At 41.2% G+C, this 21,902-nt stretch overlaps 1 protein-coding gene across 8 annotated transcripts in view; it reads right to left on the reverse strand.

Moving 5' to 3' along the window:
* Positions 1-21,902, reverse strand: part of itpr1b (inositol 1,4,5-trisphosphate receptor, type 1b) — a 100,155-nt gene that overhangs the window by 56,137 nt on the left and 22,116 nt on the right. For 4 of the 8 annotated variants that reach the window (XM_030050962.1, XM_030050960.1, XM_030050959.1 and 1 more), the window contains exons 8-38: positions 21,190-21,273; positions 20,743-20,889; positions 19,210-19,314; positions 18,924-18,968; positions 18,783-18,812; positions 17,933-18,087; positions 14,372-14,471; positions 14,127-14,287; positions 13,815-13,956; positions 13,561-13,719; positions 13,301-13,473; positions 12,662-12,781; positions 12,377-12,568; positions 11,793-12,044; positions 11,562-11,703; positions 11,315-11,468; positions 10,483-10,676; positions 10,231-10,357; positions 10,055-10,109; positions 9,767-9,932; positions 9,480-9,647; positions 9,247-9,318; positions 9,022-9,159; positions 8,619-8,744; positions 8,112-8,312; positions 7,638-7,889; positions 6,364-6,489; positions 5,965-6,093; positions 4,517-4,637; positions 4,192-4,376; positions 1,729-1,877 (exon numbers count right to left, since the gene is read on the reverse strand). In XM_030050962.1, the coding sequence (XP_029906822.1) occupies positions 1,729-1,877; positions 4,192-4,376; positions 4,517-4,637; positions 5,965-6,093; positions 6,364-6,489; positions 7,638-7,889; positions 8,112-8,312; positions 8,619-8,744; positions 9,022-9,159; positions 9,247-9,318; positions 9,480-9,647; positions 9,767-9,932; positions 10,055-10,109; positions 10,231-10,357; positions 10,483-10,676; positions 11,315-11,468; positions 11,562-11,703; positions 11,793-12,044; positions 12,377-12,568; positions 12,662-12,781; positions 13,301-13,473; positions 13,561-13,719; positions 13,815-13,956; positions 14,127-14,287; positions 14,372-14,471; positions 17,933-18,087; positions 18,783-18,812; positions 18,924-18,968; positions 19,210-19,314; positions 20,743-20,889; positions 21,190-21,273 (4,370 nt within the window). Of the gene's footprint in view, positions 1-1,728; positions 1,878-4,191; positions 4,377-4,516; positions 4,638-4,990; positions 5,018-5,515; positions 5,534-5,964; positions 6,094-6,363; positions 6,490-7,637; positions 7,890-8,111; positions 8,313-8,618; positions 8,745-9,021; positions 9,160-9,246; positions 9,319-9,479; positions 9,648-9,766; positions 9,933-10,054; positions 10,110-10,230; positions 10,358-10,482; positions 10,677-11,314; positions 11,469-11,561; positions 11,704-11,792; positions 12,045-12,376; positions 12,569-12,661; positions 12,782-13,300; positions 13,474-13,560; positions 13,720-13,814; positions 13,957-14,126; positions 14,288-14,371; positions 14,472-17,932; positions 18,088-18,782; positions 18,813-18,923; positions 18,969-19,209; positions 19,315-20,742; positions 20,890-21,189; positions 21,274-21,902 lie in introns of all 8 variants that reach the window. The other 4 variants (XM_030050965.1, XM_030050961.1, XM_030050957.1 and 1 more) reach the window with 3 other exon arrangements.

A 21,902-nucleotide genomic window follows, 5' to 3' on the forward strand; every position in this document is an offset into this window, starting at 1 on the left:
GACCTCTAGTCCTGGAATTACCACAGAAGGTTATTTTGCCTGGCCTGATGTGAAACTTTTCCTCCATGCACTGAGCTTCTCTTTCGTAAAACTGCAGCATGAAGCTTTCGCCTCTCTCCACTGGCACTGACAAGTAAATACACTCAAAAACGTTTGGGCACCTTTTTGGGGAGCACCTTTTTCAAATCATCCCATGCAATCAAGGACAAAGAGAAAAAAGTAGCATGCAAGATTAACTGCAGTCTCGGACGCACAACAAAAATGTCCCCTTTTTTTTTGTCTACCGGGAGAAGGGAAAATTTGGAGGCACTGCCTGCATATCTCCCCTTCTCTGGTGCTCAGATTTAGATGAAAAACCAGCTGACGAGCTACCAATCAGCTGCAATATAAAACAGGTTTTTCAAAGGTTTTGAAATACTGCATCAACAAGGTCCTTGATCATATAATTATAACAGTGCACAAAAAATATTAGGTTGATAGGCCCAGCTGTGTGTAACATTACCTGCCGACTCGGACTTTGGAGAAAAAAAAAAAAAAAAAAAAAAAAAAAACCCACCCCTTTTTGTGTCTACCGGGAAAATATGGAGGCACTGCCTGTGTATCTCCCCTTCTCCTGTGCTCATTTTTCAAAGATTTTGAATCACTACAACCACAAGAGGTCTTTGATCAAACAGTCACAACTGTGCGCAAAAAATATTACACTGACAGTCCCAAGAGTATGTGAGATTAGCTGTGGACAGATACAACAGATAAACGCGAGCAAATGCATGATCCCTTCCAGGTTACTGCCTGGTGGCCATAATAATGCTCTCACAACATAGTCATTTTTCATCCACTTGGTTTTGCCTCTGCAGTTTCCCACAAGACAAGTACAGCTCAGGACATGTCAGCAATAATAATGTGCAGTGCAGCACCATAAAGTGATGCAACCAAACAGCATCCCATACCTGCTTCAAGTGTTTATGCTATTTGAGAAGTAAGACTAATGGATTTGCCATTCAACACAGTGATATCAATATTCAATACTGTAAAACAGAGACATGTGCTTAAGAGATCATGCATTACGGGGGCATAAGAATCCAAGTAAATTCAAGCATCCCTAAATTACGATAGAAGGGTCTGGGAAACATCCTATCCCAAATACAAGAGGAGAGCTCTCTATTCATAAGAGCCCACTGTAAGGAGCCTCCTGAGCCTCCCTGGGATTGTGCGTCAGTGTGGTAACTCAGTGAGAGCTGGTGTAGGTTCACGTGCTATTCCACATGCTAATCCGTCACGGCAGCCCTGAGTAGTAGGCTAATCCCTGCAACAATGACGGCTGTAAGCGTCTAGCCAGGCGTCTCGTAATCCAATCTGAGCTCCTGTCCCGCATAACATAACACAGATTTTATATGTGCGTGTGTGTGTGCCGATGTGCGTGTGCAGCACATGTGAGAACACGCAGGGTCACTATTAAGACATAGAGTTACATCCTGCTCATTCACTGTGCATGTATAATACAGAATTTGGGGTAAGCCTGTAGATTTTGTGCACATGTTCCTGCAGAGTCTGTCATTCAGTTGAAAAAGCCCACAGACTCATTTGGCCACGGTGCCAATTATGTCCCAAATTTTAAAACAATTTCAAACAAAGACCTATTGATAATATATGCACTACAAAAGCCTGAAGAGGAGGAAGACTACATGCATGAGGTCAAGTTATGTGTGGTTAAACTGGGTTTAACCTTACTTGGATATGAATCCTCCACTCTCGCACTTCTTGCGAGCGTCTGTGTTCTCGGGGAAGAGCAGCTCGGGACGATGCAGGACGTCCACCAGCACTGAGAGCTCAGCCTGGACCAGCGGCCTCAGACGGTCCTCCAGGGCCGAAACGATGTCCTACAGAGCACAGACACATACAGCTGGAGCTTAGACGAGGCACAGAAAGCAATCAACAGTTGCTGTTTGGAGAGGGTATTGCAAGAATATATAAAACCCAAAACGGCCCAAGTTACCCAATTTCCCCTCAGGGAGCCATAAAGTATTTCTGATTCTGACTCTGATTACTCTGCTGTAACAGCAAAAATGAAAAGCCTTTATTTTATATGGGCAACTGGAAAAGTTTTGACTGACCAAAGTGGTTCCCTCTTTGATTTTAATGTAATTTTGCATGTTTTTAACACACAATTACAGATTTTGTATGAAGGCAATTATACATTTTTAAATAACTATTCAGCAACCCCACTGAAAACTGAAACAATCTATTAAGAATATTGTTCAATAAGTAATAATTACCTCATATGTAATGCTTGTGATATACACCATCACCCATTTGTGTTTACTAATGTGAATTCATGCTTATCACATGTCACATGCTTATCACATTTTACTTATTTTAATTAAGTGTAAGAAAATGTATTATTTATCATCACCTGTTAGAACCTAAAATGACAATTTAATGAACAGTTAAAAATGGTTAAAAAAACATAAATCAAACAAATGAATAAACAAATAAGACATAACAAGTCCCCCGTTGCTACAGCTAAGTTTTGCATAAATATTTGTATGCTGGAATCAAGTTATAAAATCAGACTGATATTCAAAGATGTACGATTTCTCGTCTGACAATGAAGACACTTTTCAAATTAACTCTACATGCATCTCAATATGTTACTTCCCCAAGACACCTTACTGCTGGTGAACTCAAAAAAGTCCCACAACTGCACCATGGCTTAATGTGAAAAAAGCAGAAGAAGCAAAACATGAGTATAACGTGTATGAGCTGAGGCAACCAAGACCCACGCTATGAACTCCCTGTCACATAGACGCTACTTCTGCTGATGTTTAGCTGGAAATATCAGTGAAGTTGCATCATGAACACTTCTGGCAATGACTTAGTATTGCGTGGGCCACTGGGTGAGGGGGAAAATGGAACAGAGATATAAGGGATAAGTGTTTTTGTTGATAATTTCTCATAAGGAAGTGTAATATATATACTTTTTATAAATGAAGGGAAAAAGAAAGCTTCCTGTCACAGCTGAGTTTCCTGATTATAGCCGAAAAGTGCAAAGAATAAAGGTAGGTTCATTTTTGCTCTTGAAATATTTAGTTGTTGTTTTTTTTCCCGCCAAAAAATATTGGAATCGGAACGGAGAATTGATAATTGGATAATCAGAATCGATAATACTGAAACGATACTCAAATCTGGCAAGAACCCAACAAATTTTCAGAATTGCCACTGTTTTCTCCGTAGGAATATGTTGCTTAGTCTTCAAGGGAACCACAACCTCAGACAGTTTTTGGTCCAAGTCAAAGATTATTCACCTTTAAGTGAGGGCCAAGAGTTTCTTGTGAAAGGGAGCTATGGGAGCTGAGATCAGCCAATCAGGTCACAGAATGTCCAGACTTCCTGTGAACTGAGTCATGTGTTACAAGAAAGTGGGCCACTTGTAAAAACAAGTTTTTTTCCAGGATGTGACAGAGAACCATTTCTGCAGTATTTGGTTTGCTCAATTGGTTACCAAAAAAGGAACTCACGTCACATTGCTTATTACTGGTCCTGTTCACCCGACCCTTCACTCCTCCACGTGATGAAATTGTGTGAGCAAGAACTATTTATCAGGCTGTGTCTGTCGGTTCATCTGTCCCATGTGACGTCCTGGAAAATATCTCAGACACCACTGGTCCAGCTTTGATGAAACTTTGAGGGATGACACCTCTTAATACTGTTGTCCAGTTTTTGTTTTGTTTTGTTTTGTTTTGTTTTGTTTTCCAAATGCACACTGATTGGCATATGAAGGCATTATAATTAAAAGTAATCATAGATCTAATCTGATAAAAGATGCATTTTAATACATTTGGCGCTGTGTGGTGCAGATTAAAACTGCTTTGATTGGCCTGATGGAAGCACAACAACTGAAAGTTTCCAGCTTTGAAAAGCCGTAACGACCCACTACTCTTGGATGAATGATATCTCCTCTAATTATCCTCTGGCATAAAAAATACACAGGAGGAATGTCCTTTATGTCTTCTTCACTGTGAAATCAGACTGAAATAGTGTTCCTGCAGCACATGCATTTACCTGTTATCATCTATTTATTCTTTGTGTGTGTTGTTTATACAGCTGTTGCCTTTATTATTACCAAATTTAAAACTACTGGTACACAGTTTACACCGACAGTTTACACTGAGCGTGCACACCACTGAGACCGACCTGCAGCCTCTCTATGATGTTGCGGTAGTCCTTGGAGGTGGTCAGACCGGAGTCTCGTCTGGATGTGTTCTTGGCCGACAGCCTCCAGTTCAGGATGCTCTTCTGCACCACATTATTGGACTTGACAAACAGGTTGTTCACTTGACTGTCCAGGTCTACTGGGATGGCAATGGCTCTGCTCTTGGCTGGATGGAAGGAAGGATTTAAATGTTTCTATTTTATACTTAAAACATGAGCTTTCATGCCCTTTCTAAAAGTAAAAAAAAAAAATCCTGGAGGAAGTTCAGTCCAGAGGTGGGTGGGAAGTGTTAGTGCAATATCTTACCCACGTCTGAGAGCACTTTGATGCACGCCTCCACTGAGGCCTTCTGCAGAGGGTTGAGCCAGGTACAGTGGTAGACCCTGAACACCCCCTGCAGCAGCTGGACAAATACTGGCTGGCGAGTCTACAAGACACAGACAAAGATTAAAAATAAAGATTAACACAGTGAGGGGAGGGAGTAGTGAATACATAAAGCGTAGAATAAGTAGAAGAGGTGGTAACAAGGTGACTATGAAATTCCCTGACTAGCTCGTGAACCCACATGCACCACTGTGTGCCAACCATGTCGAGGGTACTATTACAGCTAAGGTGGGAGGGTCTACAGCTCCAAATCCAGTAAGCCACCTGCTTATGAAAATACAGTGTCACAGCAAAGCTCGTCAGACCACATTTCCACAGAGATTACGGATTCATCACTACCACCATGAACAAAGGACATGTTATCAGCCGGACACAGCCCTACAGCATGATAAATACCTCAGTTATCTTTCCAAGAAAGGCGGCCTGTTATGGGAGAAAGACGGTGATGTCATCATGTATAGGAAATCCTCATTAAAGTAGAATTCTCATAAAGTGTGCAGGATTTCTAACAGGGCCAACTCAAAACACAAACTCCCCATAACAGAAACAACAGGGTGCACAGGGTGATGTACAATACTAAACCACAAAATTCCTATTGGTCCACTTTGGAAATCTATGGATAGTAGTCATTATTTACAGGGAAAGCAGTGGGCTACAGGACACCAGTAAACCAAGGTCTATAAAACTAACTAACAAGAATGACCATGTTGTGTCAGTGCTTCACACGCACCACATCCAAGCAAGACTTTGTGTAACACACCCACAGATCTGGGAACAACGGTGTCTGTGTGCTGACTAAGCTATGAAAAAGTGAAAACCCACACAGTGAGGATGGGCTACTTCTTGGCAATCAGAGCCTGTCGGTAAGGAACACACCCAAGGGTTGGGAAACAAATGTGGAGGAGCATCACTGTTACTTACATACATATGGCGAGCCAACTACACAACAGGAGAGAATATTTACAATACAAATCTGTGACAAGGGTTTATTTCCTTGAAAGAATTCAACAAATTCACTGGATCAAACAAATAAATGAGCTGTTATTGATTGATTGATTGCAAATGCTGACTGGAAGACCATTTCAGTGCTGTTGCATGAAAACCTCATATCTCCAAAATGCCAACCTCTCAGGGACATTGCTGTTTTTACCTTGACCATCATGTAATATTTGAGTTTACACATCGGATTTGGAGAGATTTACACAGAACAAGGTTCACAGACATACTAATTTCCTAGAGGAGCATGGAGTCCTTTAAATAACGTTAAAACATGCATACTGTCCAAATTGGAGTTACAAGGTTTTCATAGGACAACAGCGATTTTCCTTAAGGTTTGTCATAGATGGCTCAAACCCTGCAGTCTAGATTACCTGCAGACTGGTGCTCTGGTCAGAGAAGGGAGAGCTGAAGAAACATGTGACAATGCTCATGACCGTGTCAGTTACATAACCCTCCAGCATGGTATCTGCATGCTTCCTGTCACTGGTGTTGTTGCACACCTAAGCAAGGACAGGAAAAGGATTAACATGATGCACAGTCATTGGATCACACCTCCTGTTTCCTATGTGGGTGACAGGTAAAACATGCTCACTCCATACTGTGCAGACATACTCATCCAAATGCATGACATAACAGCCACATTTATAGCACTCTCTATTTATCAGTCCTTTTGCCTTAAAGCCACTGAGATGCTGAAGTCACGTTATTTTCTGTCTTGCTCCCTACTTACTGCAAATGATATGCATTGTCGATCGGTCAGTTTGGCTTACCCTGCAAATGTCCACCAGAAAATTCTCAAACAGCTTCCACATATGGTTGGAGGTATAGATTTCCTTCATTTCCACCTCTGTGTCCACATAGCAGTGGTTCAGGAAGTTGATATAGGCAATCTTCACCTGGAAAGAATAAGAAGAAGAAGGTGTAACTGTAACAGACGCCAGTGTCAAATGTAGTTTGATTGTAACTGTGAACTACTGTGAAAAGATCTTTTATCTTCATTAAACGTATACACATCAGTGGTCAGCGAAGCTCTTTGAATTGCTTCATCACTTTGACCACATTTCTGTGTTTAGTCTACAACATTACAGACAAAAACTTCCAACTGTAAAATTTTATGTCTTTATAGAGTCAATGACTGTTTGGGGGCCATAAAGTCTGTGATAATTTGCCTTAACTTGTACATTTTCAAAGTACTGAATGCAAGTGTTGGAAATCACATAGTACCAGACTATAATTATTTGTTAAACATTATCTGAGGTCTTGTGATATTCCTCAGGATCACTTAAAGAATGAAATTAGGGCTGTCAAAGTTAACGCAGTGACGCATGTGATTAAATTGAGGACCTTCGGGCGTTACTAAAAAATTAACATAAATTAACTTTGACCAACTTTTGACCCTTAACTCCACACAGGATGTCACACAGGATGCAGCACTGAATACAGATAACAGACAAAATGAGTGACAAGATAACCTGTGGCCCTCAAGATGGACAGTTTTCTTTCAAGAAGCTTCTCGATGGATCTCTAGTAGACAGAATTAAAGTCATATGGATACAATGCAGCATTGAACACTGCTTGTCTGTGCTTGTCAAACTGGACTTGTGGAGCGTGTAAGGGTCAGAACTGAGCGATGCAGCTGCTAAATGGATTTCTATGGACTGTCGGCCCATCTGTGTTGTTGAAGACAATGGGCTGATACACTGATTGTGTCAGTGAATCTATCATACAGTATAAACCCTGCAGAACAACCGTTTCCAAAATACACTACAAAACAGTGAAAAGGTAAGCAAGCAAGAAATTTATGACATTTACAATATGAGATTAATCATGACTAATCCACAAATTACCTTGTGAGAATTGTTCATGAGAATCGTGTAACAATCATTTGACAGGCCTTTATTCATTACTATTATTTTAGCCATTAAATCTAACATTCATCATACAACCTCACTCCTCTGCTTTCACACTCAAAATGAAGCAGCTACTCCATACACACAATGATACGGACACAAGCAAGCACATACAGGTGTGAATCGGTGCTTACTTCAGGGATACAGTCTTCATGGGTGACCACCCGCACAATATCGTCCAGCGGCAGCAGGGAGTTGCATTTGATTTCAGTGTAGACATTTTTGCCCTCGGTGCAGACGGCCAGCAGCTCCACCAGGTGGATGTGGTACATCAGGGGGCTGTTTTCATCCATGCGGTCCCGCTCTGAACGCATCATCTGGACCAGCGTCTGGAAGGAGGCGCGATCGTTGTAGAAGACCAGGACATCCTCGCCTGAGTTCACCAGCTGAGAAAGGGTGAGAGAAAACATTTTTTTTTTTTCATCAAAAAGTTGCATTAACATTATATTAGTATGCCTTTCAGTTCCTATAAATTTTACCAGGACACCTTTTCTGCTTCCTTTGGTATCACCAGTACAAACTATGAATATTATCTGCACATCCTTTTCTGCTTGTTATAGTATTATCAGTACAGTACACCACTGCTAAAGTAGGTCATGAAGTCGCACCTCAGCCATGACAATGTCCTGGCACTTCTTGATAAACTTGTTCTCAGCCTTGACAATGGTCTGCAGGAACTTGAGATACTGGACATGTCGACCGTGGGTCTCTGTACAGTGGACAAAGTGCTGAACCACACGCTCACTGATCTCGCTGCATAGCTGGAAGTTATTCATAAAGATGTGCTGCATTGTGACTGCCTCTAAGATCTGTGAGAAAGGGAGAGAAAGGTCAAGGAAAGGTCAAGGATCAGCATTATCAGTGAAAATTCAAAAGGACATCTTGCAAAATGAACAACTAATTGCAATTTAAATTGTTGATTGACAACTGATAGTGACATGCTTATAGAGTGGATACATTTCAACACATACTGAATGATGTGGACATTGGTTTCCCCAGAATGGATGCATATTGCATTTGAAATCTGATTATTGACTTGGAATAGCCAATGATGGCTATGGCTTTTTAGGTTTGCGAAATCAAAGGAATAACCCAAGGACACCTGCAGTACCTACCCCTGGGTTAAGAAACAGGTTGATGTGCTTGTGGAGAAGAGCCTGGTTCTGCTGGTTTCCTGCACAGAAATTCTGCAGGAACTCATGGGCCAGCTTCATGATCTCCTGCATGCGTACATCCTCACCCTAGCACATACAACACAACATACTTAGATATGCTTTTCAGAAAAAAGACAAGGTGGAAATATTACTAAAGACATACAACTACTATGACTTTTATCATCATTACAATTATTACTAATACTACAACTACTAAGAGGAAGAAGAAGAAGAAGAAGAAGAAGAAGATATAGCACTAGTTCTGAACTGTTTAACAAGAGGTAAAACTGCACATGTACAAAAGCTGCATGTAGTTGTGAAAGAGCTAATTTTGCATGTGATATATTTAATTCCAGTGTTGTACCTTCTCGTAGGGGATCTGCAGGAGCTCCAGCACCACGCTGTGAGCCCCCATGTTCCTCAGCAGCCTCTGCTGTTGTTTCTTGCTCTTCTTCCCCGAAGCTCCCTCCTGGACACACAGCTTACTGAGACGCAGCAGGATCTGAACACACACACACAGGAGGAGGATTTTAATTACATCCAACACGCCATTACAAACACAATTAGATGGAAATATAAACGCACGCACCTCCTTGACAACCCTGTAGTTATAACTGCTGGTGCTTTCTGTCTTCTTTTTATCTGAACCACCTGAATCTCCCTGTAAACCAACAGAAATTTGGCACAAATAAGACAAAATCTGGAAAAACATACCGAGACATAGTGTGTTTTGTACTGTGCAGCATTATTCATGTAGGCTACGCCACAATATATTTGTTTTATAAATACAGTTTTTTTTTGTTTTGTTAAGTGTTGTTTTACCTTCTTTTTGTTGTCAGATTCTGACGGTCCATCCCCATCCATCCCATCCTCCCCCTGCCTCTTGTAGACCCACAGTTCAGACTTCTCCACGATGGAACGCAGTTGGTCCAAATCTGACTTGATCTGTTTGTAGTTATCCACATCCTGACTGGTCACCAGGAGCTGGACCTGAGTTTAGGAGAACACATGAGCTTTAACTTTAACTTTAGCTCTCAGGTTCTGATGCTGTTCTGAAACTACAAGCCCAGGTTTGTGCAAGATAAGAGATTAAAATGAGGCGTTCCTACTTGTTTGAAAGCCATGAGAACCTCCTGCCTCTGGCTGAAGTGTCTGAAGAGGAGGTGGAGCGCTCCCGACACCAGGGGAGGGTAGTCATGCATGGTCAGGTGGAGCAGGACCCTCAGGAAGGTGCGACCCCCATGATCATCCAGGTCCAATGGACTGTTCTCCTCACTGAAAGGAGAGAAAACCATGCATGACATAAACTACATCTTAATTTAACAGCAGCTCATTACCCGCTGCTTTTAGCTACTGTTAGGCACTTTGATGCTTTGATGAAACCGTCAATGCATTACCTTCCTCCAAAGATCCCCTCAGCCTGTTCCTCAATGTTCTCAAAGTCAAGATTTCCTAGAGTCAGTTAAAACAATTCAAACAATAAATATTTGAATCAAGTGAAATCCAAAGGAAATATTTATATCGGAAAAAAATATATCAATAATTCAGTTATCCATCATGCCAGCTATCTGACCTGTCACATTATTGGTTCCATCCTGACTGGGAGTATTGTCTGCTTGTGGATTGCTCTCATCAAACTCTCGCTTGAAAATACAGAGTAGGCAGGAGATCCTGTAGTCTAGTCGCACATTCAAAATGAACTACACCCCAAAAAACAAACAAACAAACAAACAAACCAAAAAAAACAAACAAACACCAAGTTACAAAACAAACAAAAATAATAAGCCTTGGTTTTTGAAGATGATGCAGATTTGTTACGATCTACCTGTAGAATCTCAATTATCTTGAGCTTAGTGTCCATGACCATGATATCTTCTCTCTCTGGCTCGATTTGGGTTTTGACAACATCCCCCTCTGGCTGATGAGTTGGTGTTGTCGGCAAAAAGCCGCCTCCTCGCAGGACTACCTGGGTCATCAGCTCTCCCACTCCATGAATGGACTTCATCACATTACTGCCAACTACATACAGAGACACAGACAAATAGGCCAATAACAAGTTCACACACATGTCACATGATCAGTGTTTATAATGTAAGTATTTAAAATAATTTTCAACATTTAACACTGTGTGTGATTATTTGACTTCTATTTACAACTGTGAAATGCCCCAATGAATGAATAAACAGTTCAGGAAGTCACACAAACATAGTTTCTCCATTTCACATGAAGAAGTATTTCAACAAATTAAAATGACAGAATTAAAATTGAAATAATAAAAAAAATAAAGATTTGTAGGATCTTTTTAAAGTTTTGAATGCATCTCTATGGCAATTCAGCTGTCATGATGCTCTGCTTTGAATTACTTGCAGGTGGTATAGAGTAACTGTGCATAGTTGGTTAAATGAGACGTGAAAAAGACTCTGATTATCAATCTTTCTTCAAATTATCATGGAAGAGAACCTCAAGATTGGTATGACTAACTAATGGTTTCTTCTGCTTATAAATTTTCCACAGAGTTCAATGACAAATTAGCGGAGAGGGGAAAAAAAAACAACTGCTGAAAGTATTCATGACAGTCTTGAAGTTCTATAAAAGGAATTAAGAGAGGATACAGAAAGGAGGGGATAAGAGATAAGACTAAGGAGTTGGATAGTGACCTTTGTTTTCCTCTCCCTTCTCAATCTTGTTGATAGGATACATGGTGCTGACATGGACGCAGTCTAAAATGTTCAGTAAAATCTTTGTGAGTCGAAGCAGGTCACTGAAGTTGTAGAAACCAAAGTAGATGAGGTTTCTCGCCAAGTTCACCACCTATAGACAAGAAAGAATCAAATTCAGGATTTATCATTTATTTAAAGCTATACGACTTATCATCTGTTCATGCCAATTCCATGGACACAATACCTCAAAGGTAAGCTTGTTTTTCTCCTTGTCAGAGAAGGGAATATTTTGTGACACCACCTCTCTCAGGTAGTTCTCCACAAAATCCATGGTGAGGCAGAAACGCTCTTTAATCTCATCTCTGGTGGTTCCATCATTGTCATAGCTTGGAAGATCAGAGGAGAATCACATAAGAAAACCGCAGAAAACTTGAGAAATGTAAGTAAAGAAAAAAAATCCACAAGCATAACTCACTCATCGATAGCGATCTTAGAGGGAATCTCAGACCACAGACGGGCATATTTGACGGGCGTGACCTGCTCCTGTGGGTCACGGTCCACATGCATGTGCAGCATCATGCGGCAAAAAGAGGCCCGCAGGTCATAGGGCAGGTCCTCATCAGACATACATCGCAGAATCAGATCCACATCCAGCTGACCAGAGATCTTATTAATGGCCAGGTACTGGCGATCCAGACACATCCTGGCAAAGAGGTTCAGCTGATACCTGCCAGAAAACATCCTTGTGTGAGCTTGGAATTACAAGGAGATACTTGTCTTTTTTTGGCAAAATTGATCCACAAATTCATCCTTGAATATTATTTTATGCTTTGTTGGTAATATAATTATTTTTTGAGAACCTTAGATAAAGTACATAACAGTTTTGCCAGCTGTTTGTAAAATTTTTGATGCTGCTTATCATCACGCTTAAGACTAACTTTGTACAATCAGTTTAGATTGATCTTTAACCTTGTATGCAACAGTGTGTATACTCAATATCAAACACCTTTTTTTCATATGTCCCCAAATCTAATGTACATACAGTCAAAGGCATCTGACCTGTAGTAGCTGACCACCTCCTGGTCCTCCTTCTGGCCCTCCTTGGCATCCTGGGCCAGCTCTCTGATGCTCTTGCTGCGAATCTCCTTACAGTTGTCTTTCCAGAATAGCCATACCTCCTCTTCATCCTCTGCCTCCACTGGATTCTCTCCATTTGCTGTCGTCTCAATCTCAAACCTCGACAGGACCAGTCTGATGAACAGTATAAAGAAATTATTTCTAAATATATATTTGAGCTAAAAAAAATAAAAATAAAAAATAAATTAAGCAAGTTGAGAGGCTAACTTGGTTTCAATCAGGATGTCAGCATTGGTTGGGTCCAGCACTGCGTTGCAGATGAGCTCCTGGGTCACAGGGATGGACTTATTCATGGACACACACAGATCTGACAAGTAGTCCAGGAACCTGCAGACAGACGACAAAACATTCATTTTCCATGGGCGCTGGAGTTAAGACAGAACTAGCAAGATAGAGCTTAGTGTTATCCATGGAAAATTATTCAGGCTCTGTAGTCGGTATTTGCCTGAATGTATTTATCAAGGGCACTAAAGGAAGGTTAGGAATTAAAGCCTAGTTTTGCACCCATGTCCCTTCTCCCTATAGCATTACTTCTCAAACTGTGAAGGCCCTCTTTATTCAGACTTCTGCATCAGCCCGGTTCCAATATCATTAACATCACTTGACAGGACTTGAACTCAATGGCAGCACACACTAACTGTCAGCAAATTACATGCAGTGCCAAGGTCGTGAACAAACAGTTCCACTCATACTATTCTGCATAAATCCGAATCCATTTACATATATTTACATTCCTTAGAAGCTGTTACAAAAACAAATCTGACCCAGCTGCCCAGAACTCACAGCCCTTCCTTATGCACCATTTCACAATGGCAGCCGGGGCTCTTCTCATCCTGTAAATCTCACCTGGGTTCCCGGTTCTTCCTCACTAGAGTGACAAATGTGTCTATCTCAGCAGCAGTGATATGCTTCTCCAGCAGCTTGCGATTGTTATGGAGCAGGGCCGTTATTGTGTCCTCTGCCAACACGTCGTAGCCTATCTGTTTCTGCATGAACCGGAACTGTTTGGCTATGTATTCCTGTGAAGGAAAAGAGAGAGAGGATCATCACTGGAGGGAGAAGGTTAAAGTTGCTGGGATCGGAGTGGAGTTATTGTGCCCACATACCTGGTTCTTCCTGTAATCTTGCTGAGAGTGGCGTAACACTCTGTAGCAAAGCCTACAAATATGCCTAAAAGGTGCATGACGCTGGTCTCCTAGTTCCTCCAGTCGCAGCATGGGGCCATCTCCACTGTCCGTGAAGGGGGCTTGGAGAAGTTTGAATATCTGCATTGGCAATGACGAATTTTAATGTCCAAGTTTGTGGATAACCATGAACTGTACTGAAGTTCATAAAAAAAAGCCTGAGGTTTAAGGCCTACCTGCTTGAGGATATTCTGCTCTCTCATGAGTTTCTGTCTTTCCCTGTTGGGCTTGTTAACCATGATCTCCAGAACATCCTGCCCGCTGTTTGGGATATCCACCACAAAGAACACTAGATCCTCCAGGAGCTTGGTCACAAACCTGGGGAGTAAACAGCCCTGCATGTAAGTACACAGGACTAACTACAAATCAGAGCTGCAGACCACCTAACAAATAGGGGATCTCTCTTGAAAAAGTCGGCAAAGACTTCAGCGATAACAACTCTGAGACTTCCTTCAACTGATTAGATGTTGTTGGTACATTGTTCTTACCTTCTTTCATTTTGTGTGATGGTACCCTTTTCCAGCTTGCCAGCAATAGATGCCAACACTTTACTCGCATCATTGGCAAAGTCTAAATCGCGCACCTCTGCTGGCGGCACCGGTACAATGGCAAAAGCCTCTTTGTCTTCTTTTACGGCTGATGTTCCAATCTGCAATAATGACATGCTTTTACAGTAATTGTTTAGACAACCTCAGTTATGTTGTACTTCTTGATATATCCATCAGCTACTGACCCGTAACATAACAGGCTTCTCTTCCTCTTTATCAATGGGATTGTTGGTGCTGTGAACCCATGTGTTGGTGCACAAGTGCCTCAGCCTCACATAAGAGCTCCTAAAGGTAAGAGAAACAAGCATGCCTGATGATAAGAGCAGATCATAAAGTTAAGGTGGTACTGTAGGGTGAGACAAGGACAGCTAGGCCTTGTTACAGAGAGGTCAGATCCCTGCGACAGCCAACATGGCCATCAACAGCCGTTTGCCATAAACTTTAGACAACGAACCCCTACCTAACCACTCATTGTAAGTCATTCTGGCTGAAATAATAAACTAAATGTAAAATGCAAATGACAAAATAGTGTATGTATATTATGTATTGTGTAGTATTGTGAATGCTTTTTAATGTGACTCTTTAGACTAACAATAGTGACTCAGTCTTTACCCCAGAAAATAAGCAAGTCCAAATTAATATCAATTTACTGATACACAGAATTAAGACTTAAAATTACATTTACATAAATTGTGACTCTGATACATTGTGATTTGATTATTTAAATTGTAAGTTCTCACTGTATTTTATTTTATTGTCATAAAGGTTTTATATGTTCACAGTGTGTGTTTTTACAAAGGCGTGATGGATTCACATGAAGGGTCTGCTGGTGTCAGCATCACCTACCACTGCTATCAGCTTAATGCTTTGTGCTTAATGCCACAGTAGGGATTGCCTACAATAGCTTCTCGACCTAACAGGCTTCTTTAATCTACGAGCAACCTCAGTAGCAGCAGCCCAGGCATGGTCACAGATAGCTTAACCAGTAGTGAACAACTCAGTATCGTCCCTTTCATCGCTATGCCATAAAGCACTAAAGTACTCAACCTCTGTCTCTTGCTCTCTATCTCTCTCTCTCTCATGCGTATGTATGTGTTTTTGTGTGTGTGTGTGTGTGTGTGTGTGTGTGTGTGTGTGTGTTTGTGTAGGTGTTTGTTCACCTACTCAGGCTTTTAGCACGAACAGCAGACACTGGCCATATTCTTGGCAGGCATTATGTAACAGCCCACTGACTAACAGGCTTACCTTTGTGCACAGGTTCTCCCAGGCATTAATTAGCCTCATGGCTAGAGTTTGTCTATGTCCCTGAGATGCAGGGTTATTTCAGGTAGAGATGGGAGGTGCCAGCAGTAATAGTCTGCAGCATGCAGGCACGCACCAGACGACGTGACACAATGAAGGCTTTGATACGAGGTGGAGAGGCTCTGTTCTTATCTGATGGTGTGGTGACAGGGATAAACACACAATTGTAATTTTAGACCTACACATGCCCTCTTACACAATGCTGTCAACATGATGAGAAGAAGAAAGAACAGAACAGAGCCTCAGTGTGCCATGTGCAGTTAGCCCAAATAAAGATGCACGCTGGCATGTAAACAAGATCAACTCAACAAATCTTTGTCCTCATATGAACAATCTTTTGTATCCTGGATTTTTGTAAATAAAATGTTTCAACCTTTTACACTTAATAAGCAACTGAAAAACTGAGCTTTGTGCCAAATGTTTTTTTTTTTTTCATCAAATCTGTGTGTCAGCATGACCGTCATTTTCAACTAACTTGGCAGTCGAGAGGAGACGACCTGAAGGGAACTATATCTCCCAGATGATGTGTTTTTGTGTGGAGGCGTATATGCAGTGTTTATGCAACATCTGGCCTGTGGTTTTAACTTGGGGATATGACAGGGTCCTCCTTACATGGCATGTTGCAATGTTTTTCCCCCTGCGGCTACTATCCATGAGTACTTTCGGTCTGATTACCATGGTTTCCTGTTTCAAGCCATACTGGGAATTTCCTGGCTCCCCTTGGCTGGTATCAACCCATTTAATGATGACCAGACCATAGAAAGCCACACACACACACACACACACACACACACACAAACAAAATAATCATAAACTGACAAACAAATACAGAAAATACAATGAGATCCCAGTTATTACGGAGAAAAAAAACATGCATGAATTCACAACAGTTACGACCAGCTACACGTATGCATCCACAGGTGCACGCGCTCACATGCACACAAACTCACAACACTTGACCTCCACAGTAAAGTTCAGCCGCAAAGGTAAAACACTGCGGTCGCTGTAGGACGGGCACAGCTTGTGGACCAACAGAACAATACAGTGGGGCAAACCCACACCACTGAAAGAGGAACCTCTGCTGGGTCTAATGACACCCCCGACAAAGTACCTAAAACAAACGGTTAATGAATCATGAAACGGGGTGTGGCTAAAGTGCAGGGCCAAATATGATCGTCCATGTCTGTCTATCTGTGCAAGTGAGTGCGCGTGTGTGTGTGTCTTTCTACAAAGTTCGGCCATGTTACAGGAAGCCGTTTAGATGTTATGTGTTTATTTTTCTTATTGGGCACTCCCACTGCCACACCTGCGTTTTGCCAGTTGGCATGAACAATTAATCAGTTCATTTGAATCATGACCAACCGTTTAAAATCTTGTTCATGTCTGTGAATCTGCTTGGAAGTGATGCGCCTTTTTGCAATAGGCCACTCCCATTGAACACACACACCTTCACACGCACACAAATTTCAGCCTCCTTGGGCAAAAACTGGCCGCCAAAGCGGTGGGGAAATTTTGGTGGACCGAAAATCCATCTTTTTTTGTTTATTGCCATAAGGGACAACACATGACAAGCTAGCGTTATAGGGACTTTCCATTTTAGTAATACTACCATATGACGTCCACAGCTAAAAAAAATGCAAACATCAGCCCAATGAAAATGCCCTGCAATACCACACTGCCAGGCGTGTCCTCTCCTGCCAGCTGAGGTCTCGAGTAAAGCAAATTGCAATAATGCAACAACATCTTATTTTAATCTATAGTCAATAAGTGACCAGAGCCAGCAGCCTATAACACAGACATAAAAGAAGAAAACAAGTCCCTCGCTTATAGATCCCCACCCAAGCAAACCCTGAGTACCTACTGCTCTTCTCAATACTCCTTCAATTCCTTAAATTAAAGTACTTTGAGGTGAATGTCAGTGACTTTTGCTGTGTGTGCTGACCTGTTTTAAAATAAAAGTAAAAAAAAAAAAAAAAGTAAAAAAAAAAAAAAAAGTAGCGATTTTAAGTCTTTGTGAATTGCCTGTGATCCTTATTTGAAAAAGCTGACAAAAGCTTGCTAATTCAGGGATGATAGTTTGCTATTCGACATTTATACGTGTATATGGCAGTCCTTATCTGTCTGTATCATATCATTAGCTGTATCTGTATCATCTTGGGGGTGTTTGTAAGCTGATTGTCCTGATATTTTTCCGGCCTTGGATATATTCACAAACTGTTTGAGACTGACAGACTAGAGGCCAATCCGACCAAACAAGTCAAATTCTTTCCATTATCTCCAACAGCAGGTAGATAGGCTATCATTTGGAGATATGCCTTTGTGTCCTCACATGCCCTTAGGTCATGCTGAACCTCTGTGATACCTGAATTCTGTATGAATCCTTAATTAATTGGGTACATTCAAATAAACATTTTCTGGCATATCAGTGTGTGTGCACCTCATACCTTGGCACCATGGAGTCCCCCCCTCTCAGGGTGGTGGGATCCAGCTCAAAGATGGAGGAGATGTCCATGCCATCAGGAACAGGCACCAGCGTATACATGACTTTCTCTTGGGGGGCCCGCAGACGAGCTCGCAGGGCTTCATGGTCGGCATCCAGCTAGAGCGACAAAAGATACAGGGAGAGGGAATAAACTACTGGGTACATACTGAAATGAAGTACAGAAAGAAGAACTAATGGAAAGTAAATGGAAAACACTGATAAAATGCACAAGTGGTACTCAGCCATGCACCACTGAGGCCCAGCATATGCAGCGTCTCATTTGTAACTAACAGCTACACCAGCTGGTTTCATTGATTAGTTCCTACTCTCTGACTGAAGTGCAAATCAGTGAAATCAGCTGCCAAAGTGACCAGAGACCGCTGGGCCTTGATGCTGCATGATTAAGAACCACTTGACTCTATCCCATCCATATTAAGAAAAACAACCTCTGCCATCTTTTATACAACATTGCCATCTACCGGTGATTTCTAATAGGACCTGTTGCAGCCAGGATGATGTCATGATGACACCTTGTGGTCATCTACAGTTACTGCTACTGCTACCTCTTAAATAAATCCAACAGTAGGGTATTTTGTTTCTATTTTTCAAATGAAGTAAAGACAGTTATATGGTGATAAAGGATGCTTTTCTTTAGACAAGAAGAAGAAATGGAGTGAATAGAAAGTGGCAAAGATTGCATGACCCAAGTGCAGACATGACAAATTAAGGATGTTTTTGCTAGGACTAACAGGTGTGCTTTCAGGCTATTTGCAGGCTACCGCTGAGTAAGGAGAGTATGGTAGGGACGGTACCTGGAAATTAAAGGGTGTAAAGTCCACCACCTAAAGAAAAAAGCAAAGACCCAGCACAGAAATGCACAGATTAGATCAACAGCAGTGGGGCGAATAGGACAACACTGCTAAGCAGGGCTGTGTAGCTCAGGGCTGACTTACTGAGGACCGCTGCTCGGTGCTCTCCTCCTCAAAATCTGGATTCACCTGAGAAAGACAACCACGTGTAAAACATCCTTCTCGACCTCTATTACAGCAATCGGAGGGAAGACTGCTTTACACTGTGGTCGCCTTATGGCACCAGTTAAATAATGCTGTAGAGTCTGTTATCTGGTTAAAACTTGACTTTATGCTACTATGTAAGATGCATATCAAAACCCATGAACAGTGCGCATGGGTAAAGAGGCATAAGAGTGTTAGCAAAGAAGGGAAAGAGGGGCACACACACCTCACCCACCTCAGCAGCCAGGTAGCACCCTGTGGCCAAGTGTTTGAACCTGAACAGGCTGTTCCAGTAGCCTGCTCCCCCCCTGCATGGGTCATGGTGGACCACCTGGAAAATGATGAATGGCATGGAAAGGAAACATGTTACGTCAAAACATTGTAACTCCACTGCCTTTGTGCTATTCTTATATGATAACAGATAATCTATCATCCGCTGCAATTCTCTTTACTCAGGCCTCAATCAGAAAACCATCTGCTTCCTATAACCAGTATACATTGCAGCTTCCAGGTTGAACTACCTCTGAGAGACATGACCTTATTATACCAATCTCTGCCTCCTTTCACTGGCTGCCTGCAGGTTTTATAATCAACTGTAAAATTTTATTGGTAACACGTGCAGCATTTATTCATTTATTTATTTTAATTATCCTTTATTTAACCAGGTAAGTCATCAAGAACAAATTCTTATTTACAATGGCGGCCTGGCAAAAGGCAAAACCTCTAGAGGGGAGGGGGTAGGGGCTAAAAAGAAAAATCAAAAGTTAAAAAAGCAGCAGTACACATCCAAACATTTCCAACATGCCCATCATTGACATAAAATCACAACAAACATGCATTTGACAACAAGCATCACAGTGCTTTGGGGCCATAGTTCTCTTTGCATTTTAGACCTTTTAATTCCAATGAGCCTGAATGAACCTTAAGATCCTCCTGTTACTATTTAAAAGCCATGACTTAAAGCCTACTTTTATGTGAAGGCATTCTCTTAAATTTTGTTTTATTCATTGTTCATTAGTTTATTCCACTTATCTTACTTACTCATGATGCATGACCCACATTTAATTTCTACCCACTCCATGACTTTGCTTTTGAAAAGATAAGATAAGATAAAAATGTATTTTATTGTCCATCCTCATGTAAATTTGTTTTGCGACTAGAGCCAGGAGTAGCATACAAATACATACCACATATTCACATATACCAGGCATAACCAATACCACAATGCATTCTACAATAGACATCATTTCATTATAATGAGACATTACAGGCACAGTAAAAAGACTTGTCCCACACCACCCCTGATTGAAAACATTGTACCAGTGATGATAATCATAACGTCATAATGACGCCTATCCAGATATGGAAAAAGTGCTATATAATTAAAGGTTATTATTAGGAAAAGAATGTATGACGCTGTGTCTCCTCGGTGCAGATATTGCCAGTTACTTGGCCATCTAGTTAGTAAGGGAAAGGTAAATTGACCCCGGCAGCAAGACAAACACACCAAAAATGCTAATTAGCAAAGCTTAAAAGGGAGGTTCACTTTTTTGAACCCAGACCTCGTTAAAATATCACCTGGAATCAAACAGAATCATAACAGTGCACAACGTCACTGATCACTCGGTGCTGAAGAACTCACCACTGAGCTGCATCTTCTCGCTGGGCTTCAACTGGACAACAAGTGTTTCAGCCTTCAAAACTATATGTCTCCTTTGTGAAAACAGGAACCTCACAGTATAGAACATGTTGTGCTCACCTCTACTTCCCAGAGTGCTTTGCTGCTGGTGGCAGAGGTGGCAGACTGGCGGCCTGTTGTCCTAAGAAAAACATATTGCTTCTTCCTGTGGTCATCACATGTGAGGAACTTCTCCTGCTCTGCATGGAACAACCGCACCACATCACCCTGCCATTACACACACACACACACACACACACACAAACGGTATCATCAGTAAAAATCAAAAATGCAGATACGCACCACAGTGCCATTATTTATACTGCCATTTTTTATTCAATCTCCCTCGATTGCGCTTGATATTTCAATTCTTGTACTTGTGTTTTCAAAGTTTCACTAAATGTGTTACTATCCTACTGTTTTCTGTGTTCTTTTCTACTATCACATTGTGAGGTAATTTGTAAACACAGTTGCTATACAAATAATGTTTTATGTGTTGATTTCATACAGAGACTCAACAGTACCTACCCCTTTTAGTATTGTTTCTTTGTTGTCACTCCATTTCATGAACAGAACAACTTTCCAGCTGGTGTTGCAGTTCACAGAATTCACCTGAAAGCCGGAAAGATGGAGAAGATTTAAATGATGTCGGGTTTTATGTCCGCTAACAGCAAAACCAACAAGCTTATCTTGAAGTCCTACTGCATGAACATATGTGTGTGTGGGCTGATAGATATTATGGTAGCTAAACGTTTAGGGTCATTCGTTTTTATGGTGATGAAATGTTTTATGGGAGGACAATTACTGCTGGTATGAAGTGTTTTACTTTCAGTCGATGGGTCTGTCAGCAGGCCAAGTTGGTTAGGCAATTCACAAAATTATCACCATGAGTCATTACAAAACATTGGATTTCTATTAGGTTTCAAACATTTCTTTGACATATGAAATAAAAACAACAATGAGTAGGACAATGAGAACAAAGGGTATTCATGATCTAAAGATTATTGTCTTTCTATAATATTATCTATCTATCTATTATCTCAAAAATATACTGCACATATTCATTTCAGGTTTTCTGCATAGCTTTATTTTACCTGTAAGGAGACTGACTATGTGAAGGTATATTATGCATGTACATCAATACAATATGTGCATGCATCTTTGCAGGTATGCATCTTTCCTTTGCATCTCTGTAAATGCAAATGCATCGTACTTTTATGCATGTGTATTTCATTCATCAA

This window comes from Myripristis murdjan, chromosome 5 (genome assembly GCF_902150065.1).
Source record: "Myripristis murdjan chromosome 5, fMyrMur1.1, whole genome shotgun sequence".
Classification (NCBI taxonomy): domain Eukaryota; kingdom Metazoa; phylum Chordata; class Actinopteri; order Holocentriformes; family Holocentridae; genus Myripristis; species Myripristis murdjan.